The sequence below is a fragment of the Sinohyriopsis cumingii genome, unplaced genomic scaffold, assembly GCF_028554795.1.
Source record: "Sinohyriopsis cumingii isolate HCF-2022 unplaced genomic scaffold, ASM2855479v2 utg001831l, whole genome shotgun sequence".
NCBI lineage: Eukaryota > Metazoa > Mollusca > Bivalvia > Unionida > Unionidae > Sinohyriopsis > Sinohyriopsis cumingii.
The window spans coordinates 598,097-624,735 of record NW_028316065.1 but is presented as its reverse complement, the minus strand read 5'-3'; the positions used below and the strand labels follow the sequence as shown (position 1 = coordinate 624,735).

Genomic DNA, 26,639 nt, shown 5'->3' with positions numbered 1-26,639 from the left:
CGACGACTTAATGGGGCAGGAGGTAGTAGCCTACTGCCAAGCTCTGTAGCGTCATGGTCATGCATGATACACTAAAGTGGGTGGTTTTATAGAAAGGTAGACAGATGTAGCTCTACAATGGTACCAAATAATCTGGAATATCTAGTTGCACTACAAAATACAGATTTAAAAAAAACCCTCATTTTTCTACCCAAAATTCGCCCGAGGTTGGAATCCGATTTTGTGTCCGGATTTTAGACTTTTTGGTCTCAGATCTAAGGCAAACCGGTATGAACTGCAAACAGACAGATGAGCCTTTGCAAAAAGTAGGATAAGATTAGATGGGCATTTGCAATAAATAATGGTCTTGATACCAAAAACAAATGGCTCCATTTAGCAAAAAAAGAAAAGAAAAAAAGAACTCAACTTTTACCTTCTGCTCATGTGCGAGTCAAATAGCCAATGAAAAACGATGTTTCTAACACAACTAAGCAGTATGTTATTGAAAGATCGCCGGGGATTTTGGTGTTTTCGGATCTATTCAGAAATAGCTTTCTAAATGTGTTTCCTACTCGATTTTCAGGCAAAAATGTCAAAAACCTCCAGGGGTTAATGTGTTAAAGAAATTTACCCTGGCCTTGTGTCTTAAAAATTCTTTGAGCACTGGAGCAACTGTTCAATTGTTGATATCAGGACTAATATTAAGAAAATAGGACCCTTTTGAGCACATGGAACTGTTGTCAGGGCTAAAGGACTCGAGTTAGAGCTTGTGATCTTTTAAGTCACATGCCCTGAGTTTGTGTCCCACAATTTTTTTGACTACTGAATAGCAATAGAGAAATGTGCAAAATATGTATCCAGATGAGAATTAAAATTACACCCACACACCCAGGTCTCAGAAATGCTTAATCATGCATATTTGGTCGCAATTTTTTTTATATCATGGATGCAGAAAATCACCTAGGAGTCCTCAGTACACATGTAACAGGTGGGTGGAAAATTCAAAGCCTTACCAGTCCTCCTTCAGCCACCTGCTTAGTGGGAAAATATATTGAACAATTAGCTGTGCTGATATTTACAATGACAGAATTCATTGGCTGAAAGACACACTGATGTGCATGTTGCCATTATACATCAAAAGAACATGATACAATAGTTGGGTGGCAAGTTCAAAGACTGGCTGCTGGGATGGAAAATGGGCTGATATTTACGTTGACTGAATTCGGAGGCAAACAACTTAGCTCTGTGATTTTTTTTAGAGGTACATTGACTGACCATACTTTTTTAGATGCCCCCTCGCTGTAGCCAGGTTTATTCTAGTATTGTGTTGTATCGAAATGTATTCATCATGCCATCAGTAGCTAGGCCTAGTTTTAAAATCATTTATGCTGACAAGCAAACTGTTACACATTCACAGGCATGTGTTTTGATAGCTGATTGAACAATAACCCTTTCTTGAGTAAGTTAGCAACTATCACTGCCCAATTTCTGCATGTTATCCTTTGATGATAAAAACATACAAACTTGTGTTTTGAAACTTTAACAATAGTATGTAAATAGCAATTTGTGTTTTAAGAACAGAATCGGGTGATCTGGATATTTTGACAGTCTCTTGTACACTATTTCGTCATAAAATTAGTTTGAAACTAAGTGAAACCAGTAATGGGGAAATAATGGCGGACATAACTATGTCTGGGAAGTACCAGTTTATTACATTGTCTGTTTTTGTAAATCTTCTGGCAAATATAGTCAGAATTATAAACAATTCATAGAAAGCAAAGCCTATGTATGATGTTATTGAAGAATTCACTTTATAATGCAATTTTGTAGGTCAGACAATGCTATGTTGTGGAATTCGCGAGAAGCATTGTAAGGTCAAAGTTGTTTTCTGACCTGACTTGTATTTGTTAAAATACAAAAAAAGCAAAGCAGATACTATTTAACCAATGCCTAAAATAACTACAAGTATGTAAACAAACAAATAAACCATAGGGTTGCAATCCTATGAATGAACTTGTAATGAAGCTATATAAAATGAGTGATTACATTATGAAAACCCCTCCTTCTAAAAAACAGATGCACTCACGTTGGTGTTGAGTCTTTTGGAAACAAGGGTTTAGTTTATATACTAACTATAAAGGACCCATGTCTGTAATTTTATGCATTTTAGTGTTATGTATAAATAGTTACAGTAATGTTTTATCTGCAACAAAGATATGAGGACGAACAGTATGATCTGAAGACACACGTACATTTGCTTTCATGTACATGGTACAGGGGTTGTTTCAAACGTGTTTAGAAATCTTTGAAAGTGCTATTATTGTGAATGTTTAGAAGGTATAAAAAATATAAAATAAAATAAAATTAAGGGTAGTTGGTTAAGGATTTTTTAATACTAATTTGCAATCACTATAATGTAATCTGGGTACTAAGTTAAAATTTGTTACACTATAGTTTTTAGAGTCATATGGCCAAAATAACTCAGAAAATGTTCTACTTGAAAAGAAAGTATTGCTTAAATCCAGCATTAAATGCAAATATGAATACTGGGAAATAGAGGTTATAGTTCAAAAAAGAGAACTATATAAATAAATAAATATTGACCCCTGATCTACTTTTCTTGTACTTTTGTTTTCATGACCGAGAAGAACAGTTCTTGAATTAATTAAAAGTACATATCAAATCTAAGTTCATATTTGATCTAAAGATGAAGTTATCAAACTGTGGTATATGGACCACTGATGATCTGTGAGCTCCATTCAGTTGGTCTGCATAAAGGTTGCAGAACAAGAACAGGGATCGTCCTGGGCTTCGCCATTGTCGCAAATTGCGATTTTTTTTCCTTATTGGCGACAAAAATATCCCATCTGGCGATTTTTTTGGCGACAGACTTTTTGGTTATTTAATTTGTACATACAATCATAGATTTGGACTGGATAAATTAAAAGGGAGAACGAAAGGAAGCCACAAACTTGACTAAGCAATGCATTGGAATCAATCTGTTACACAAACAATCCTTTGTTCGTATTGACAACCCCATCTTTACAGTGCATTGTTACATCATAATCTGCTTATGCTGACATCTGGGCTGAGTACTGTATGCTGCGATACAGTCAATCATGCTACCGCACTATACCTACAACTGACCGACTTCTGAAGACGTGAATAGAACAGATACAATTAATTGAATGGCTAAATCTTCTGTTGTTTTTTTTTTTTTTTTTTTTTTTTTTTTACATATACCTGTACAATAGTTTTGCTGAACCTTCATAGAAAACCGATAACCTTTGAAGTACCGACTACTGTGTATAAATACAAAGCAAATGGAAAAATCTCAATCACAATTATGTCTGTCGCCAGTGCAGCATTTTACTCATTGTTCTTTTCCTTTGGCCATCAATCAGTGTTACGGCTGCTGAGACTTAAACTCCGAAACAAGAAATAGCACAAAAAAAACCAACCAGTTTTGCATAATTAATAATAATTATTTATTTCTCAAAATACAAGAGTGAAAGAATCTCTAAATTGGGTGTGAATTTATGCTTATATATACGGTCCAATATTGCCAGGTGTTGACTCGTGTAAGTTTCATTCGTGGGAATGGAGATCATATTTTGTTTGTCGAGAAAATTTATACAGCATTCAGTGATCATTCTTGGGATTTAGGAAGCAATTCACTACAAGCTTTGTGAAGCTAGCCATGGGGGGGGGGGGGGCTGCTGATAGACTATTGGTGTCACCTGTCAGTGCTGTGGACTGTGAACGTAGATTCAGTAAGATGAACCTCATAAAAACTGACATCAGGAATAAACTCTGCATCTCGTCTCTCGAGAATTTCATGAGAATCAGCACGTACAGATGTGAAAAATTAGACTTTGAAACTGCATTCAACAAGTGGGCAGCCCTAAAATTGCGACGGATCTTCATGTAACACTTTGTAACATTTTGTTAATGCTTGTTGTAATTAAAGAATTAAGTAACCCATCTTTTGTAATTTTCATTGCCTGTTACATTAATAGGCTAAATTAACCCTTGGAAAAATGTACACTACTTGTTCTGGCGACACTTTTTGAAAATTGGCGACAAAATATTGAGGTTGGCGATTTTTTTGGCGACAGCTTTTTAAAAGCCAGGACCATCCCTGAAGAACCTGAACTTTGCTATTAAAAACCCCAGGTATTGCTGTTAAAATGCAAGCTATGTGCTTTTATTTGCATAACAAAAAATGTTTAATTATTATTAATTTTTTTTTATGTAGCACTTTTATGCAAAGTATATTACAATAATTAGCTAGCAGTATAATCATCACTAAGAAAAATCATTAAGTGGTCTGCTTAGACCCTCAGCAATGTTCAGATGGACAGCAAAAAAAGTTTGAGAACCAATGATTTAAAGAATTCAAATTTTTCAAAACTTTTTAATTTACAAAAGCATTTCAACAAAATTCTTATGTTTAGTTTTGTCACAATTAATTTCTGGTTGAATTTTTTCATCACTTGCCACATCCAGTATTTTTTGTAGATATCATAAGTATGTAAACAATGTCTTTTTAAAATCACAAAGAATTTGAAGATTTCAGATAATATACATAAATGCCTTTATAATGTCTCTGAAAGAAACAAAGTATATCCAACATCATTCTAAAATTGTGATAAAAACTGTCAAATGTGTTGTTGATTAAAGAACACTGACATCACAAGGTGTACTATAACATTCAGAGATTAATACATCAACTAAAAAGTAAACTATCATTGCACATTCATTAAACAAATCACTAGAAATTATGCATACTTCACTGAAATTATAAACAACCAACTACATTTAAGTCTGCTTCTTTGTTTAATTTCTTGACCGTCTTTCCTGTGTTATTGAACTTTATAAAAAAAATCCATTTTGTTGAAACTTCCAATTAATTTGAAGAAAAACTACCCCAAACATAAACATATATGTTGAGTGATCGGCCATGGTGCCAATATCCAGCTTTTAAAACTGTAGCATTTGTTTTCTACAAGTGAGCTCTCTTCCTTCTGCTTTCATTGTTTACAGCTTGGCTATTTGTGTCTTTCTACTTAATGTAGTCTATATAAAAGAAGAATGTCAGTTATCTGTACAATTTGCTAATGAAATATGTTCTTTCATAATATACAATGTTTGATTTTTTTTACAGTCTGATTTTATCAGCAGCCTACATTTTCTCCACTTTTTGAGCAAAATTCCTGATGTGATTGGCTATCTCCATACTAAGTTCTTCCTTAGAAGCCTTGGGGTGCTCCTTTATGTATTTAGCAATAGCGAGGATAGTCTCTCTCTTCAGCGCCTCAATTTCTCTGGCCCCACTAAGTCTTTCATATAACTCGTACCCAACTCTTGCAGCAGTTATTTTCTCTAACATTGCAGGGTCTCCGTTATGGATCCACGCCAACGTCGCCAATTGCTGCAGTAAATCCACATTAGATAACGAGAATGCCTCTAGATCCATGTTGGTTGTTTTCTGGTATAGTTATCAACCGACCACTTGCGCAGTGTTAAAATGGTCAGAATATTTGATTATCTTGCCAGTGGAATCTGAGATGGTACATGCATCGATTTCACTCCGTACGTGTTGACAATTTGCACTTCCGCCTTTCTTCCTTATCATCAAAACGCATACAGAAATGTTACAATGTATACAAAACGATGCAGAAAAGCTTCTGGTTAACATAGATTTAAAAGCAGCGCCATCTGTAAGCAACTGTCCTTGTTCTTTGTGACTTAATGCAGACAACGACAACAAAATTATGTACTTCAAATACAGCAAAGCGATGCCTTTGTAAGAATGTACGTTTACAGAAATGTTTAAATAAGTTTTAGGAGCGGCAATGCCAAAATCCAAGGATAGGTAGGTTGATTTGCTTAGTTATAATTTTCTGATGTACCTTACCAGCTTTTGTGACGTACAGGTTTGACGGGAACCACATAACAGCTGATTGACCATTGCATGATACTAGGCAAGGACAGACTTGATTGACTGACTCTCTCTCTCTCTCTCTCTCTGACGTTAATAATAACGTTACTCAAAGCAGATATAAAAACACACTATGCATGAACGATTGGGTACCTGGACGTTTCGCCCCATGGACGTTTCGGCCCAAGACATTTCGCCCCACTTCAATGGACATTTCGCCCCATTTCAATGGACATTTCGCCCCACATGGTACATGGACGTTTCGCCCCATGGGCGTTTCGGCCCAGGACATTTCGCCCCACATTGATGGAAATATCGGACATTTATAGAAATTCATCAGCATTTCAATACGTTCTTCATTTTACTTTGAAATGATCAAAAATATAATTAAGTGTCCCTTGTGATCTGAATTCTTTGGCATTATTCTAAATAGTTAAAGAGACGGCCTGCTCCAGTCGGGAGAAGTACAATTAAATAAAGTATGCACCCTCACTCGAGTACAGCCTGTCTCAGTAGAATGGTAATGCGAGAAACGACACACATCATCAATCATACAAAACAATATGATTTATTTGTCGCTCAAATACAATCCACCCTTTATTTGCCCAAATTCCAAATTAAATTTAAAATAAAAATCCCAATTTAAATTTAAAATAATAAAACAATGACAAATTATCATTGGATAGATTGTATCCAATAAGAAAATATAATAATAAAACATGGATAATTTGATTTAGTGGCTGTCCCTTCCTCTAGCCATGGTCAACTTGAAATTATGGGGAGGGATTTCGAGTAAGGTGACAAAAACCGGACTAGGATGAACATCCCTATAGATTACATTGGGAAATACATAAATACCCGGACAAAATTTTGGAAAATATACACATATAAAACAACTTTATTTTTTTTTATAAGTAGGGGTGCATCTGTCTGGTGCCATAAAGAAAAAAAATGTTCTGGCGTTCACTATTGCTCCCAGCAAGTGTTATTAGGACTTAATTACAGCCAGGTAACTTCTTTGATCTTCATATTTAAATAATCTACTAATGTGGTATCAAGGTAATTAAGCTGCAGCCAGGGTGTGTAAGTCGTGTAAGCTTTTATGACAAGGAAATTACAATTTAACACAGATGTTATGGCGTTCACTAATAACAAAAACAATGACATATAAATAAACAACGTTTGATCTTAGTATATCAAAATCTGAGTTTTAGGATAAAAATTATGATTCTTCAAGTGCATTGTCCGACAGATCGTTTGGTATAGAAGCTCGTGCACGTGTTTGCATGGAAATTTATCAGTGGCTCTATGACTTGCAGTCTTTCCTTTTCTTGGTACTAGTTGTTTTAATATCACGTAAATCAGTAGATCGAACAATGTCCAGGAATCCAATGGGAGAGAATAGAAGAGGGTAAAGATTTTAAAGGGAGACTACTACATGTCAAAATTGGGAAAATACATTTTATTGAAATGGATGAGAGTGATGGGATTATGGGGCATGAAATTAAATCTTAACGGTAGGCCCCTAAAGTAAAATGAAGACAATGGTGTAATGCTTGTGAATTTCTAGAAATGTCAGATATTTCCATTGATGTGGGGCGAAATGTCCTGGGGCGAAACGTCCATATACCATGTGGGGCGAAATGTCCTGGGCCGAAACGTCCATAATCCGAACGATTGACTTACCATGATATTTTGCCCGAAGAAACATTCCATTCTAACATCTTGGTGCCCGTATGACTGTATAAACAAACAAAATGTATCTTTCTATTTGATTTTCTCTTCCCAAAATAGATCAAAAGAAATGTCTTAAATGACTAGTGATTTGATCAGCAACCATGATGTCAGAACGTTGTAATCATGCTGGAGGTGACGATATCCATTCGCTATGAATAGTCCGATTAGAGGAAATAAAAAAAATAAAGTTATCTTATAAAAATTGTTTTTTAGAGAGAAAAATTTGGATCATAATTTGTCTTCATGCAGATGCTCACATAGTAACAACTTCTTTTTCTTTTTTGAAGATGCATGATGCTTCAAAGATTGTTTCATTTATTTTTATAAGCATGATTAACTACCATTTTGACAAAGCGATCTGTATGCTCAGTGTTCAAATAATTTTTTTTAGACACGAGATCCGGGCTGGTGACAACAAAAAATCACAATCCCTGACTAAAATTCCACAAGCCTGAACTACAGTTAAACACCCCTGTCCAGTATGGGTGGTAATGCTTTGGCAACACAAATTATCAGTGCAAACATATGAATGTGCTTATTACTGTCTTTCAGTTAATCTAATTCATTGATAAAATCATTCATAAAAGCAAAGATCAGTAATTCAGCATGTTGAATATGTTACATACAGATGATGTTCCTATTGTGACAGACATGGAATGATGCATGTCATTTGCCCGCTCCCCCTTATTGCTGGTGAGCTTTACAAAGTAAAACTCCATTAACCGAGAGTTCCGAAATTGATGTTTTTTTCCTTTGCTTCCTAAATCACTTTCAGAAATGAATAACATTTGAACACTATTCCAAGAACTAAAATAATCATGCATTCCGTTTTATATGTGGGGTAAAATTTGACTTCAGAGAAGCATTGCTGCCATTTACAAACTTGTCAATAATCTTCAATACAGACGACTTAAACATTCTTATTCAAAGCACTCATGTAATAACTTTTGATGGCTTACATGCACCTTGCATCTGTTTGATTTACCTACTCTTGAGTTGTTCCACTTTGTAATATATTTATCTATGCAATTTAGCAAATTTGGCTCACCCACTGCACTCTTCAAACACATCACAGTAGCTGTTTTGAGGCTGTTAATTAATGCATGAAATGGTGGTTTATACATAACTGCTTTGCCTTTTAATTGCCTCTATTTAAACTGCACACATGATAGTTTTACATCAGCTCCAGTCATGACTGTTTACTGTTATACATGCTAGTGTAACTGTCATATATATTGGAATACATCTCAAAAACCTTTACTGGGCATCTCCAGTTTAAGACGGTTATTTGATTTTTGCTTTCATGTTATGAGTATTGACTCTGTTTTGTCTTGGTTATAGGTCACTAGCCAGGGGCAGGACCAGTCCTGTAATTTTGATGTCCAAATTTAGGATTTTGCCAGCCTCATTTGGATTTTCAACAGTTATATGTAGATCTGTGAATAGTCTTCATGATGTATATCATTTACGATATTATTTATAATATATACTAAAAAATAATAATGGTCCAATGATTGATCCTTGAGGGATTCCCTCATTTATGAATTGAAAATCAAGAATTCAGGACAACTCTTTGATTTCTTAATGACAATACATATTCTAACCATGACAGTAGACTACTTCAAACGGGGTTCTTAAGTCTAAAAAGTAATTTGGAATGCCAAACACAATCAGACGCTTTACTAATGTCAAAGAAGATAATTCTAACTTTCTAACTTCCTTTCCATGATCTAGAGCTAAATAGATTCTGTTATAAATATCAACTAACTGATATGTTGTAGGGTCACAGGGCGTAAAGCCAGATTGATTAGGTGAATTTTCAATTTATTTTGAACAATATAATTATGCAAATGTTTTGTAGACACAGTTTTCAAATACCTCAGACAAAATACAAAGGAATGATATTGGGCGATAGTTTGTGCTATCTATATTTATTTTGTATTGTGTGTTTGTTAGTTTTTTTAAATATGTTTCTTTATTTCATTATATGCTATTGTACTGTAGCATTGTATTTTGGACTTAACCTTGTCCAAAATCATGTTTATTTGACCTGAATTATTGATTTTTTTAAAATTCTGTAAACAACTACATGTAGTACATAGCTAAGATATTCTCTATGTGTATGGGTTTAATATTAGGATCATTATTGATACTGTAGAAGTAAACATGTTTTTTTTGGTCTGTGTCTAGGTTATTGGAATTCCGGTACCATTTACGTGGCATATCTGACATAGTCCAGGTTATATATATATATTTTAATATTAGTAACTGACTTTCTAATTATAGCTAACATTTATTTTGTAAAAATTAAGAAGTTTCTAGGTTATTTTCCATTAGATAATAGTCTTCTTTAGAAAATGTTTATTGTGACCTGAGGTCAAGTAGAGGACTATAAAATCTTGTTACTGGAAAGATTATTCATTCATGCTTTAACATCAAAGCAGATTCAAGTTATTGTTGTTTACAGTATTTGATTTGGAATTATTATGATTATTTCTTCTCTGAAAATACAAAATGCTCTTATAACATTCTTCAAAATAGACTTAGATTTATACTGAAATTTCAAAATAAGGATTTCTTTTTGGATTGTATTATTGTGATCCCCCCCAAAAGACTGTTGATACAGTACTTTACGAGAAATGGTAAGCACATCAACACTTTCAGCATCAGATTTAATTTGGATTTCCTCAAAAGTTTATTCACAATATTAAATTGTTAAGACTTGTGTATGTTATTCTAGGATTCTGAAATTTTCTATTTCATATATGGTCATGAAAGAGAGAGGTCACTGTATAGTTGTAACATGTTCAGAATATGCATGTAATTTATGAAGAAAAACTAAATATGATAAATCTGAGATTAGAATCACACGAGGGAATCATCAACCTTTTCATCATTATTGTCCGAGTTAGTATGAGTAAGAGTTTGGTTGGATTCTTGGTTTACGTGTTGATGTGTTGGTTGAATGAATTATATAGACAGGGTAGTGTGCCTGATTAGAACTTTTAAGCTGAGTTCCTTGACCAGTTCATACGTTATCCTTTTTCACAACAAATAACCCCATCACACATCCACACACTTTCTTTCATCAGTTCTTTTGCCTTCATAGCAGTTATCACTCTAGTGCTTGTAAAGTCTTCATTCATGTACATTTTGTGCCAGTATTTAAGGGATTTCAGTTGGGCCTGGGCTGATCTCATAGCATTTATGATAGTTCACAAATATAACCAGGATCACCGTTCTCCTGTTGCAAGGATCCAACCCTGTGGCTTCTTTTGATATCACTGATAGTGAGTTCCACACGCGAGTCACTGGCCATTTTTAGTATGAATTCATCTGCCTTTTTTCTTTCATTTTCTTTTTTCTCTCACTCTTATGCTTCATTTCAGACAACTGATATACATGTATTTGAATGCTTTGTCAAAAGGAATATTGTTCAGAATTGTTAAGCTGACCCTCAATGACTACAATTAACTACAACCTGACTAACTGCTTTGGCTATGGTTGATCCTACTGTATTTAATGTAATTTCTTTGTAGACAAAAAATAATTATTAATTTCAGTGTTTGAAAAATTGTATGTCAAATAAATAATTATCATTTGGTGGTACTGACCTAGTACGAAAAATAAAGGGATCGTACCGGAACAAGTTCTACAGAACACATGCTACTGGACAAGATAACAGTACAAACATACAAAGTAAACGTATATTTTCTGTCTCATTCTATGATTCTGCTCTCAGCTCAAGAATCTAAATACAATAAAAATAAAAGCACTAATAAAGATTTTTGTTGTTATTTGTGAGTGCAAGCTCATCTGCATTTAGAGCATATGCAGCTGTTGTGTGATGTTGGCAAAATGATTAAGATGATTTGAACATGCATTAGTTATGGGTATTATTTATTGGTAAATTGTACGTAACGATATGAGTCCACATTGTCAAAAAATTAAGTGCAACTTGTATTTTTACAGCAACAATAATCTCTTTATCAAGTTGCAATAAAAAATAAAGAACTTGAAATCACATTTTAGTTAATGCGCATGCATGTGAGAGAGAGATGAAACAAAATTTTATCAGTGTACAATACCATAGTTAGTCTTTTATTTTGTAGCTTTTGCAAAGAGAAAAAAGGGTATTTTCAGTTATCTGATGATTTTGATAATCCTCATGCATTACGACCCTACTTTATTCCATAATCAATAAGCACCGCTAAATCAACAATTCATTCTTGTATTAATTATGATGTACGTTGTCACAACAACCACATGGCTATGCAGTGTTATTTACATGGTAATTAAACATGCTTAGCGCTTTGGTTATGCAGTTGAAACCAGATTGAGGGCAAGAATGGACAGAAGAGGTCAAATCAGCAAAGCTGTCATTAGGGTAATGAGGCTTTCTTTAGGGAAACAAAAATCTGTCAATGTGCTATTGAAGCTGTTGTCCATACAGCAGATGTTATAAGGACAAGCGATCATACACATTACTTTTTATTTGAACTCGCCAATAAAGATAATAGTGAGGTATGTTGTAGAATAGATTTGCATTTAAATGTTAAAACAGAGCAAGCACTTAAAAGATAGTATATGTATATATACAAATCGATTTAACGGAGTCCATAACTTTCACATTAACGATAGAAAATGACATGGTTTTTATATTTTATTTTTGTATGACTATAATGAAACAATACAACCAGTTGACCAATGGTCTTTGGTCTTCACTTCAGCATGTACTGAGATGTAATTTTTGTTGGATAAGAAAACATCAAAGAACTTCTGAACTCGTTTTAAAATTTACGTGGTGTTTTTTTATAGTGATGGACTTAATAAGGAGAATTAATTAACGATAATACTTGATGGTATGGTCTATAAAGTTCTTTGTCGTTTGTTAATAAACACGGCGGGGAGAGTTAGTATAGTAAGCAGTCTGAAATTAAAGCTGATATTTACTAAGCATTTTGAACTGAATCTTGTGACATATTTTCAGCATCATTGGCTTGATTAAACTTGTCTGAATATATATATATATATATATATATATATATATATATATATATATATATATATATATATATATATATATATATATAGTATGATTTGGGGGGTGTCATGTGATCCCCCTTGACCTATGCTGCAGGCGCCCATGCTTATGCATCAATCTTCATATTTTCTCACCAACAATTATTAACTTTTATAAAAAACAAAATGGCAATATGGTATTTTCAATCTTTTTTTGCAAACGAAAATCTTCTTAGTATAAATTTTATGTCTGATATAATTTAATGTTTTTTCTCTTGAAAAATACAAAGTCATATGTGCAAATCATTATGATACATTTAAATAATTATTTTTTTGATAACCGTATTGTGTACAAAAACTTTTAAATAGTACAAAAAATACATGAAATACAGTATTTGTGGTTTCTGTAGAGCCACAATAAATTTCTGAATAAAGTCATCCATAATTAAGTCACTTGTCACCATATTGCAGTTATTACTAATTAATTTATCAGATTCAGATGCAACAGTTCTATTCAGTGTAATTGGTGAAAGTTAGATTCAGCTAAAACTTGAGAACACTCATATCCAAATTTACTTGATTGCCTGACTGATCATCAGAGCTGTGCCTGCTTTTGGGATCCCCACGCTTCCATGGCATGAATGGGTTGTGATGAAAATGTCAGCAATGATCAAATACAAATTCAAGATATGAATAATCCACCGCAATTCTTTAATAGCAATAATACTACATCTTGATGCCCCCTCCCTCCAAAAACTCCTGTGATGTTTGGAGTAATATTTCTTTCATTATTTTGAGCGCATCATAGAAATCTGCGATAGGTTATTCATTAGGTCAAAGCGTTTGTGAACTAAGCAAACTCTTGTTGGGAGGACTTTTTTTATTTACACATATCATTTTATTGATCTAAATTGAAAATATGGCAGAAATCAAGGTTGACATTTAAAACTACCCTTACAATGAAAAGTCCATTACTTAACAAAAGTATGTGTACTTTATTAATATAAAGAATGTAACAGTGTGAACTTGATATCATAAATCGAAGTTGATTTAAAATAGGTCTTACAGTAAAATTTAAAATGTGAATGAATCAAAGTATCTATCCTAACTTTTAAAAGTGATTTAATTAAAGGATCTGATACAAGAAATATACATGTAATTATGTTGACATTTATTTCTTTATTTAATCAAGATTGAAATGAATGTAATAAAATCTAGGTTGATGTAATATATTGTAACAATGAAGAATTGAAAAATAATAAAATGATATAAGCAGTTGAGGAAAAAATCAAAGTAGAAAAGCAGACAGAATAAATTTGTCATTAAACTTAAAAGTTAAGTAATAAAAGGACTACAAAGTGTCAAAATGTTACATCCGTATTAGAAAAGGACAATTGAAATAAAATGCCTGCATTTTATTGTTCATTTGTGGGCTTGAACTAAAAAAATCAATTTATTTTAATGTCATAAGTCTGGGTTGAATGTTTAAAAAAAATTCTCCAATTTTACAATGTATACATTTCTCGGATTCAGCCAATGTGGATGTGTAGAAAGCTTGTCATTAGTTTTTCGTTGGTTGGTGGTTCTTTCTAGGGTTTTCCCCGGTTCTTCCTCCACCATTAATACTGGCCGCCATGTATAGCCTATTGTGTGCTGAAAAATGGTGTTAAACACTATAGTAACAATGTTTAAATTAAAGAAGGAACATATATTTTAATAAGAATAAAGAGACACTTATCTTGAACTTTGTTAGATAATGACAAAAAGAGTAAATAAAAAGATAGATTGATAACAAACACCTTTAACCCTAGTATATAAAGTAATTGGATGTGAATCACCAGAAAATAGTTGGTAAACTTTGTGCATGCATGTATATTCAGATTTTCCTCTGTTACGTTGGTTTGCATACTGACATTAATAGATAACTCCTGGATGAATTCAAACTAAGTTTTGTATGCCTAATTAATCAGAAGATTGGAAGATCATCACTGATGATGGATTTTCAGTCTTGAGCCTCCTTTGTAAGGAACTATGATTTCTCATGCAAAAATTAGTAATTTGTCATAGAAATTGGAAATTTTATCCACAAAAAAAGCTTGTCTGCTGTTGATGGCAAAATTGTAATTGGAACTTTGCAGTTGATTAGTTTTAATCATGTTCAGAATTTTCACTTGCATAAAATCTTTTACAGACCTGATGACAGAGATAGCCGCCAGCCTGCAAGTCCTCAAAATGGACCTGGTGCCAGTAATTATCAGGGTGTCAAATATGGGGAGCTGGTTGTGCTTGGGTATGTACAGCTGGAAAAATAAAAACATTTAGTACATTTCAGGTTTTAAATCTAATGAAATTTCATGTACTTTGAAGTTTCTCATCCATAATTTGTTGAAATTTTAGGACAAGTAAAATAAAACATGTTTTGGTCAACAAGGGATTTTTAAGCTTTTCCAGTTATGTTGTGCTCTGAATAATAGTTAAATAATAGCTTACCATTTTATTCATATATATATATATATATATATATATAGATATATATATATATATATATATATATATATATATATATATATATATATATATATATATATATATATATATATATATATATATATATGATGGCTATATTCGAATAACAATGCAAAAATGTTGAAACTGGAAGCCTTCACACACACTCTCTCCTCCCACCCCAAATAGTCATAAGCCCAGAGATATTTAGAATTTTTAGAATTTTAAGGAAATTAGAAAGTAAATCCATTGTAGCTCCTTGCTTATGCTGGTTGCAGTGATGGTCTCTGGTGCAGTATTAGTCTAAAGTATACATGTCATTTTGTATTAATTATCAACTAGTGGTTGGGTTTCTTTTTTCTTTTTTTTGTTTAAATTACAGAAGTTGTCCTGTATAATGTAGGTTTACATAGACATTTTGAAGATATATGCTTGTGCACAAACTGATAACCTAGCATGACAATAGCCATCAGTTTTGTTTGCTATTTTTTGCCACAGATGTGTTCATTTAATGCACAAGCTGATAACCTAGCATGACAATAGCCATCAGTATTGTTTGCTATTTTTGCCCCTGATATGTTCATATAATGTGCAAATTAATATCCTAAAAGCACAACAGCCATCCTGCAAGTTTGTTTCCTAGGCTGTTATGGTGACAATAAGCAAACAGTGTTGACAATGGCCAATGCCTTTATTTCTAAAGAACATCTGCCAAAGTCAAGTGTCTTTCTGGGACACACCATTTAATTCTCTAAGCGGGAGAGGGGAGCGTTGTATTAAAACACTTGAATACAATTCATTTGTTCTGACTTGTAGTAATAAAAAAGACTTGTCTGTCTCTTATAGTACAGATGCAGACAGAACTCAGCTAGTTCAAAGTTGCATATACTCAACTTGATGAACACTGCAGTTGTCGACTGCATGTATTGCCATTACTGCTTAAGGACTAAGTACATGGTTCGCATTTCAGCATTAAGTTTGTATTTTCAGTTGTTTTCTAAGGAATTGGAGGATGGGTTTTCATTGGATGGCATATATTTCTTCATGTCACATTCTTCCTATGTCGTGGTCAATTGCATCATTCACTTTTATGTCGTGTCAATCAATTTTAGTGTTATGCATTTGAAGTAGCATTGGTTGTATTCTAAAGCAAATGTAATTGCCTACTTTTTCATCCCTAAATCATGTAATAAAACAATTATAGACCTAAACAATTTTAATATACCAAGGCAAACCCAACTGTCAGAAAAACTATAATACAGACATCATGAATATTGGATTGTCACTCGTTACTGTGGATATCGAAATGTTTCAGCTGATTAAGTATCCACTTTGTCTGACTAATGTCCAGTATTTCTGGTGAATGTTCTTAAAGCTAGTGGAACTCCATCATAGATTTTATTGCAATCCTTGGCTAATTTTACTGCATTCATCCTGCAGATTGGCACATGATGCAAACAGAAGGAAGAAACCCCTACACCTTAATGCCAACCATGGCAGGTGTCAGTTTCTGCTTCAAAATACAATACCTAATCATAATACCATGGGAGAACTACTGCTTCCTCATAAATCCAGTCCTGCTAGGTGAACACTTTTTAATTAAAAGGCTAAAAGTTACCCACCCACCTAAGTGGCAATTAGAGTGATCTCCCCGTAATACCAGGATTGGTGCCAAATCATGCTAAATCACCAATTACTACTTAGGGGGCGCTCAGCAGTTATTATGTACTTTTGAGAGATGGACGTATGTAAGGTGAAGTTGTTTGCATTTAAAACATACACAATGGAGAGAATGGTGGCATACCTCTATGCTACATTAATGTAATGTGGATGATATTTCTTTGGATATTGTACTTTTGGAAATTGTACATGATTTAAACACACTGCTAACTAAAATGAATGCTCCCTTGTGCTAAGAAATCAGCCTGAATTAGTCTAAAGTACACTATCCATAGCAGCTATTAAAATAGGGAAAATGAATTTTGCCAGACTAGACAATACCAGCTTCAGAAAGTGCAATGAATGAATTACCAAATATATAAAATGTGAAAAAAATGTTATTGGCTCTTTTTTATACAATTTATCTCTGAAGTTCAGGAAGTGAAAATGAGCAAGTGGAGCTAGTACTTTTTTGAAAGGTGCACATCTGGAGTAAAGCCAAGCTGTATACTCTATAACCCATATTACACCCATCAATCATATACCAAAATAAAGGGAATTAAAGGTTCTTTGAATTATACCTAAGATATACAAGGTCTTTTTTAAATAGCTAGTATAACCAGTGAGGAAAGCAAGGGAAATTCTTTTTCTTTAAAATCCTAACCCTATGCAAAATAGGAAACTGTAGAGCACCACCTTATGCCAGTGATGATTAGTGAGCTCTCTACAGACAGAGAGGTCTTGCAAAATCCATGCAAGCAGATTGGAAGTTTTCTACTTCAAAACTAGTTGAAGGAGTTTATCTTTGAAGTAGTGTATACTACATCTATAAATTTCTGTTCTTCCTATTGCCACCACCAAAGTTTCCTAATTTTCTTTGTTATCACTTTGTTGTCTTCAAACACGCAGACATCTTTGGTACATACCTGGCTGGTTTGAGATGGCATCCCCTCACATTGCTATAACTGTATTCAGAGATCTCGGAAACGCTTAATTATGCGTATTTGGACGTCAAATTTTGATCTGGGACGCAGAAAATCACTGAGGCAGGAGTCCTCTGTATGCATGTAATAGGTGTGCGGCAAAATTCAAAGACTTGCCAGTCCTGCTTCAGCCACCTGCTTTGTGGGAAAATGTGTTGATCAGTTAGCTGTGCTGATATTTACAATGACAGAATTCAGTGACTGAAGGACCCCTTGATGTACATACATGTTGCCATTATAAGAGTACATAAAAAAGAACATGATGCAATAGCTGGGCGGCAAGTTCAAAGGCTTTGACTGGCGGCTGGATGCGAAAATGTACTGATATTTACAGTGATTGAATTCCGAGTCAGTGAGACACAGAAATGTACATGTGGTCATTTATAGAAGTACATCAAATAAACAACTTTAGCTTTCATTATTGTGTCCATTTCCGAATGTATCGGAATAAGTAGTGCACGAGAATCAAGACATGTTGAGACTTAGGCAAATTGCCATTTGTAAATTTGGATAAGTATTTTGTGGTTAAACAGCAAACTTACAAAGATTGTAATGAGATTCAGAAGAGTGCTAAAGCTGGTAGAATTGATAGTTTGGATAGGACAGTAGCTAAGTGTAATTAAGTGTGTGATGCCTAGCTTAGTGTTTGGAATAAGTCCTTACTTGGATTGACAAAATTCAGTATCACTCTGATGGACGAACAAGAGCTATTTAAGAGGTACATTGACTGACCATACTTTTTTTAAAATGCAGCTCGCCTTATCCCGGTTAGTTTTAGTGTTTTACAGAAATGTATTCATCAATACATCAGTAGCTAGGCCTAGTTTTGATATCAATTATGTTGACAAACAAACTCTTTCCCATTCAGAAGCATATGTTTTTATAGTTGATTGACCATTAACCCTTTTCCGAGTAAGGTAGCAGCTATCAATTTCCTGCATGCTATCCTTTGATGATAAAATATTACAAACATGTGTTTTAAGATCAGAATCGGTGATCTGGATATATATTAACTGCCTCTTGTACACTGTTTCGTCATAAAATTAGTTTGAAACTGTAAGTGAACCAGTAGTCCTAACGGGAAATAATGGCAGACTTCGCTAAGTCTGGGATGTATCAGTTTATTAGATTGTCTGTTTTCATAAATCATCAGGCAGATATTTTCAGAAAAAGTTACAGAGCAGTGAAAGCAAAACCAATGTATTATTTTATTAACTTTAAAATGTAAATTATGTAGGTCAGAAACATATGGGACAATGCTATGTTGTGGAATTCGCGAGATGAGCTTTAAGGTCTAAGCTGTTTTCTGACCTGACACGTATTTGAGAAGATAGGGAAAAAAATCAGATACCATTTAACCATTGCCTAAAATTACTACAAGGACGCAGACAAATAAATAAACCATAAATTTGCCATCCTGTAAATGGACTGTTGTAATGAAGCTATATTAAAGTGAGTGATTACATTATGAAAACCTCTCCATCTAAAAATAGATGCATTCATGTCTGTGTTGATTCTGTAGGAAAGAAGGGACTGCAACTTTTGATGGTGGGACTCCTATTTTTACCAAAATGGGAGTCCTGGACTCCAAGTTTTAAAATCTTAGCGAGACCTCTGTATATTAGTAAGTGCATATCTGGGGCATACTATAGAAAACTCATTTAGTATTGCTGTATAATTTCTGCAGAGTCACAATACATACAGTTAAATTTCTTTATTATCTTGTCTTAGTGTCGAATTCATAGTCATATATGTGATGCTTTACCTGTATAGAACATTATAGTCATATATGTGATGCTTTACCTGTATAGAACATTATAGTCATATATGTGATGCTTTACCTGTATAGAACATTATTACTCAGTAGCATCCAGCCCATACTTGTAATTTCTATAAGTGATGCTTCAGTGATTTTATCTGTGTATGCAGTCCCAGAAAATGGCCCTCCTATGGGTATGTTGTTATTAGAATTGATGATTCAGCTTCTACTTTGTAGATGTAGTTGCTATAAGCAAAGCTTCAGTGTATTTACCTGTATAGGCAGTCAAAATGTACCCTCCCAGGTTATTTGTTAATAGAATTGATTATTCAGCACCCACTTTTTAAATATCAATAGCTGTGTTCTAATTCTCTACCTGTACAGGTCAGGTGCACCCATTTACAGGTATTTATCCTAGTGGGTAACTGAGTGAATGCTCAAAGTTCATAAAACAGGACACTTGCTACACTATGTGGATATAGTGTCTGCTCTGTTTTGTCCCACAGATTTAGATCATGAGTAAGACCAGTCTGATAGCCACTCAACATGTGTAGTTTTCTCTGGTTGTCATTCCTTGAATACATGTCAGACTTACATAGTATGGACAAAATTCAGTGGGCAGCAGTTCTTTGGGTATTGGGGTATGTGTGCAGAAGCATAGCTAGAGGGATGAAAATAACAGCTTGTCTGCAAGGGTTCAAAACCGTATCATTTATGGGGAGTGAGATGGAGGGCAATCAGCATCAACAGCCTCAGTTACAGTCTCACATATCATAATTATGGACTGGCTATGTGGATCAATATCCCTTACCCAATCTCAGCCTCAAGAACTGAACAACATCAGTCTAACCCTCTAGTCACTTCTGGCATACAATGTCCATCTTGGGGCCTTGGGTTACTAAGAAATATCTCTTCACTCACCCTCATACCTCTGCCACCCAAAAGGAGCCTTTTCTTTGTCGTTGTTGTTGTAGGTTTTAACGCCATTTTTCAGCACAAGATAGGCTATACAAGGCGGCCAGTATTAATGGTGGAGGAAGAACCCGGGAAAACCCCTGGAAAGAACCACGACCCACGAGAAGCTACTGGCAGGCTTTCTCACATACCCACATTGGCCGAATCTGAGACTCGAACCCACGCAGACAGAGGTGAGATGGCAGTGATCCGTAATGGAGGGCGCTTTAGACCACTAGGCCACTCGAGGGCCCCCCCCTTTCTTTGTGAAACCTTATATGTAAGGGGATTTAATTTAACGTGCTGAAAGTGTAGTGAGCAGCCATCCTCAACATTTTTCTCTGACTACTTCACAGGTAGCATAAGAGACATTGGCTTCGCTACCTTAATCCAAAACCAATGAAAACTGGCTCTATGTTCCCTCATCATTATTTGATCTTACATTGATGAGTAAAATTCTACTTTGTTGGTTTGAACTGAAAAGTTTCAACCCACTCCCATTGGAGTTCTGTTGAACTTTTTCCTCTACATCACCTGCCAGATCTACAGTTTCAACATCAGGTGATCATTTTCTATGGAAGAATCTATTGTACGTTCAATATCTTCCACAATCTGACAAGTTACTACCAATTTGAGACTGCTTATATTGTCAATTACAAGTTCCAAGAATCTTCGTGTGTTTTCTTGCAAATGCCTTCTCTGTTCTCCATTTCAATCCCCACAAGTTGATTCGTAATGTTACCATGGGCTCAACATTACATCTAATATCTCTGGTGATCTTCATATGGCAGAACACAGCTTACCTTCTCCCACCCTGAATCTCAAAGAATACTTGGAAACATGTTTATAAAATGTCCACTTTGTAACATAGAGGCCCAACATAATATGGCCTTGCCTGTAACAGCAGCTATGAACTTAAAACCGGTGGAACAAGCTGCAATGCTCTTTACCTCAACCTTTCTTAAAGACAATAATATGCCAAACTATGCTTGCAATCTTCATGATCTAATCTCTTTAATGTCAAGTTGATGGAATTCAAAACAAGCCATCAAGGATGCCATCTTCCAGTTTCTTACTGTCATATTTACAGCAGAAGGATTTGTAAGGAAAGCAACAAAAAGATTGCAGTAATGTCCCTAGAGCACATACCATCCTTCAGAGGTCTTGAAAATGCTTATTCACACATATTTGGATGCAAATTTTTTTATCTTGGACACAGAAGATCACTAATACAGGAGTCCTCCAGACACATACTTTACCGACAGCAAATTACAGGGCTTGCCAGTCCTGCTTCAGCCACCTGCTGATTGAGAAAATGTGTTGATCAATTTACAGTGAGAAAATTCACTGGCTGAAAGACCCCCAGATGTACATGTTGTCATTATAAGAGTACATTTGAAGAACATAACGCAATAGCTTGACAGCAAGTTGAAAGACTTGACTAGCTGCTAAGTGGTGGGAAAATGTGCTGATAGTTACAGTGACTAAATTCAGAGGCAGAAAGACCCAGTGATGTACTTGTGTATAAAAGTACATCAAATGAACAACTCTAGCTTTCATTATTGGGTTCGTTTCCAAGTGTAGCCAAATAAATAGTGCATGTGACCTCAAAATCAAGACTTAGACATGTTAAGAGTTAGACAAAATGTTGTTTGCAAACTTTGGATAAATATTTTGGGGTTAAACAGCAAATTGACAAAGATTGTAATGAGATTCAGCAGAGTGCTAGAAGTTGCTAGAACTGATATTTCACATGGAACACTGTGGAAGTTGCTAGAACTGATATTTCACATGGAACACTGTGGAAGTTGCTAGAACTGATATTTCACATGGAACACTTTGTGTGAAGCCTAGCTTCGTGTTTGAAATAAGACATATCCTTGGCCTGACATAATTCACTCTCACTGTAATGGACAAACAAGAGCTATATGTCATTGGTTCAGAAAGTTAGAAACTTGTATTCTGTGGCAACCACTGGTTCTACTCATCTGGAAATTTACCACTTTAGCTATGCCCAGTATGCTTCTGGTAGGGGACTGCAACATATGCTGGTTCGACTCCGGTTTTTCCCAAAATAGGAGTCCTGGACTCCTAGTTTTAAAATCCTACAGAGACCTCTGATCCTCAAGATGAAACCGTTTTGAAAGTTTTTCATTGGTGGCTGGAGAACCTACATGAGAATGGAGTTCTCATTCTGTCTGTCAGCTCCACTGTGGTGACTTATCTTAAACAGCAAAGCAGAACCAATTACCCAGACCTTTGTATTCTTGTTTGGGAATTTTTAAAGTGGTGTCCTGAATGACAGTTCCATGTTTAATTTCGACATATCCAAAGCTTGCTAACTTATTTTTGGACTCTTTGTCCTGCAAGAAGGAACTAATGCAAAACAGACTTGTTTCTTTATCCCTCATTTTTCACTCTGGTGGGATCAACCTATGTTGGACCTATTGGTGATGAGGAGGAATGCCAAAATCCTAACCTTTGTCTCACCAGGCCTGGATCCAAAATGCCTGGATAATTGATGCTCTTTCTATTGATTGTAATGACCAAATGTATAAACCTCTCCAGCACTTCAGGTTCTGAAGGTGATACATGAATCAAAAGAATCGGAGTGTCTCCTCTTCTGAGTATCCTACTCAAATGGGAGATCTTGGACCAACTTCATCAGTCTCACAACAGAATTACCAAGGACAGATATTCCCTCATCTGCATTAAGCAACAATGATGATAGGTTTTCATCCGACCCAGAGTTACTGAACCTGCTTATCTGGATCTTATTAAATACACCCTTAAGAAGAAACAGATTTTGCAACAAGTGGTGGAGAATCCCTCAAGAGCAATGGCCATCCACCTTAGAGGCATATAAAGGCAATGGAATATATCCTCAGTGGAGTGCACATTAACACATTATATCAATGTTTGACTTCCATACCTCAATCACTAACTTTCTGTGGCTCTTCAGCGAGAAACAGTTAGCACCAATCACAATTAAACCTACCATTCATGATTACTGTCACACTATGGAAAAGAGGATATCAGACAAGCCAAAGGCATGTCTGTTCTGTTCATTGTTGATTTCACCTGGCCAATGACACTGTTTCCTTGCCAAAGTGGAATTTGTCATGGGTATTTACCTGGTTGAACAAGACAACATTTGAACTGATCTCAGTGACTTAATTAGTTCACCTCTCATTTAACTCATCAGCAGGCAAAATCAGTGAATATATTTCCTGTTGGTAGACCCATCTACATACAGTTCCAAAAAGATGGATCAGTATCACTCATGAATTGAATCCCCATTTTCATTGCCAGGAATACACTACTGTTCATGGGGAATCAGATATTATAAGTCCTGTCTATACTGGACACTTTATCTCGAGGTCATTAACAGGACCCAGCCCTGAAGTGTATTCAAGAACACTGAGTCATTGCATTGAGGGAGATCAAACCTATTTTGCCATCAAAAGAGGGGGGAAGGATAATGTATCAACAGGAACACTTTTATTCTGAAGAAAGTGGGATATATGTTCCACATAAAGACTAAACCCACACAAATGAATTTGCTTTGCACGTTGTCTGACAAAGTTAGGACAGTTGCCACAACATTACATATAATTGAAACTGATCTCTAACTTGAATTAACCAATCTGCCAGATGGAGATCGGATTACACTTCTTCAGTCTTATCAGAGATCTTTCATACTAAAAGACTCAGTCTAATTTGGAGGAACCTTTACCCTTGGTTCAGTAAGTTATCTTTCTGGGTCATAAAGATGCAGTTTCACAACTTTTGCTTGATTTGCTGGAGAGAAAATGTTTTCCTTTCTAATCCTCTCCCAAAATATGGAGGCTATTTCCAGTAAAGTTATCTAGAAGCTGTCTCACATACCTTAGGGGACCGGAGATTGTCTCTCTGGGTTAAGGGGATGTATCTTCGTCGACTTTTTATTTATTCTCCCAAGGTATTATGTTTGAGTAACATATTTTGAAAAAGAAACCAATTTTTCTTGTAAAATATGTTTCTTTGATAATACATACCCAATCATAATACACATACCCTCCCAGCCTCCCAGCAGTTACATCCTCACAGAGAGCCTGCCTTATGCGCCAGTAGTAACTGAAGATTTCGTGTGATTTGGCAATAATCTCAGTATCAAGGAAAGATCATTCTAAATGCCACTTAGGTGGACAGGTCACGTTTAGCTTTTTAGATAAATATTTTAACCTGGGAGGGCTGGATTTATGATGTGGTAGTAGTTCTCCTAATGTATTATCCAAGGAACATTTTTAATTAAAAAATAATTTTCTTACCTTTATGATATACGCAGTAGTAACATGTGCTGTGGTATTTAGTGGTGACCTAGTTATGAGTACATAAAGATCAACATGCGTCAGACAAATTGCCTAGCTACAAAGTACATGTACATGTACATCCTTGTTGATCAAGTAAATATACATGTACCTGTTACCATATTTTTATTTTTTTATTTATTTTTTAAAATTTTTGTTTTACCTATTACATATGCAGAACATTCAGATCTGCAACATGTGGTACTTAAGTGTTCATTCTTAGTAAATATTTCCAAGTCTCACTTTGAACCAATTATTGTAAGCCGTATACGAATATAAAAAATAACCCAAAATAGATTGCAGTTGGATGCTGTACTGTTTATACTGTACATGCCCAATTAGTACATGGAACATATTGACATTCAGTGAAACCTGTCCTTATGATCATCTGTACACAGCAGTCAACTGGTCAGGATGGCCATTCTTACCCTGTCACAAAGCAAATTTCATATTTAAATGTCCTGTTTGTAATGCTCACCTGCCTTAAGCAGACACTGGAGCATGTCAATACACTGTAGTGACCATTCTAAGTATGCAGATTCAACTTTAGTTTGATAAGGAAAGCATTGTTAGATATAGGTCTATCATGTGAACTGATGTGCAAACATTTCATATCTGCTTGTACTCTAGTCATACATCAGTTTAATCCAAAGGTGTCACTCGGTTGGGTTTCAAAGTTAGGTACATTTTATCCTTACAGGAGAGGGTTGGAGCAGTTTATTTGCTAAATGGTTAGAAAAGTAGTTGTGTTATCACAAAAAAAGCTGTTTTGATATTTGTGCCTGTAAATTAAAGCTATATGTGATGAATAACTTCATCTTTGAGAAGAGATATGAATTTTATTTCTTTTTATTTGGGTCATTCAGTTTTTAAAACTTGTACTGACAGGTAAAGTTTTGGTTCATGGGTTGCAAAAATAGTTGTATGTGGTTTCTTTTGATTCCCTTGTTCACAATAGGCCTCTCACGTAAGCCAGTCTTTTGATCTTAGTGAGGGGTGGCCGAGTGGTCTAAAGCGCTCTCCGTTACGGATCACTGCCATATCACCTCTGTCTGCGTGGGTTTGAGTCTTGGATTCGGCTAATGTAGGTATGTGAGAAAGCTTACCAGTAGCTTATCGTGGGTTGGTGGTTTGTTCCATGGTTTTTCCGGGTTCTTCCTCCACCATTAATACTGGCTGCCATGTATAGCCTATCGTGTGTTGAAAAATGGTGTTAAACCCTACAACAACAACAACAACAACAACAACATCAACATGATCTTAGTGAGTGGAGCAACTTGCTAAACCAGACATTGTTCTTAAAGCATGAACAGCTGTTTCCAAGACTATTATGCCCAAGCTGCCCTACCAAAGAATCAGTCCTTTGTTTTAGTAATATCATACTGTATATAGTCAGTAATGAAATAAGTATTTTGTAATGGTGCACAAAACAAAAATCAGTGATTATTTAAAGTTAGTGATAATTTAATTTATAGGATGGATTCAACTGATCAGTAAACAGTAATCTTGTGTGGAGCATCAATTTATAATAGAACAATGTATATGCATATTGTATGATTTTGTTGAATAGTACATATAAAACAGTCTTGATAATGTTATAATCATTTTAGTAATAAAAAGTATTATAATGATGTTGCTTGGTATTTGTTAAAAAATTTTTTTTAAAGTGAACCAGTGTACAGAGGTGACCTCTGTACAATAGTCAGTTTGGCCTTTTTCCCTTGGGTGCTTGCTATTGACAGGTTTGA

At 34.9% G+C, this 26,639-nt stretch overlaps 2 protein-coding genes and 1 long non-coding RNA gene across 3 annotated transcripts in view; 1 reads left to right on the top strand and 2 right to left on the bottom strand.

Moving 5' to 3' along the window:
* LOC149771469 (uncharacterized) overlaps nt 1-25,100 on the bottom strand; it is a 63,150-nt gene extending 38,050 nt beyond the window's left edge. The window contains exons 1-2 of the long non-coding RNA XR_016418275.1: nt 24,853-25,100; nt 14,876-14,982 (exon numbers count right to left, since the gene is read on the bottom strand). This is a non-coding gene — a long non-coding RNA (uncharacterized LOC149771469). The remainder of the gene's footprint in view (nt 1-14,875; nt 14,983-24,852) is intronic.
* On the bottom strand, nt 4,381-5,610 carry LOC149771470 (uncharacterized). The gene has a single exon (XM_089948419.1). The coding sequence runs from the start codon at nt 5,456-5,458 to the stop codon at nt 5,165-5,167; it is 294 nt and encodes a 97-aa protein (XP_089804545.1). The 5' UTR covers nt 5,459-5,610; the 3' UTR covers nt 4,381-5,164.
* LOC149771468 (protein pellino-like) overlaps nt 5,687-26,639 on the top strand; it is a 52,500-nt gene continuing 31,547 nt past the window's right edge. The window contains exons 1-2 of the mRNA XM_089948415.1: nt 5,687-5,857; nt 14,874-14,972. Coding sequence (XP_089804541.1) covers nt 5,838-5,857; nt 14,874-14,972 — 119 coding nt within the window. The 5' untranslated portion in view covers nt 5,687-5,837. The remainder of the gene's footprint in view (nt 5,858-14,873; nt 14,973-26,639) is intronic.

Coding starts and splice junctions, on each gene's coding strand:
- LOC149771470 (XM_089948419.1), bottom strand. CDS start 5,458: ATGGATCTAGAGGCATTCTCGTTATCTAATGTGGATTTACTGCAGCAA.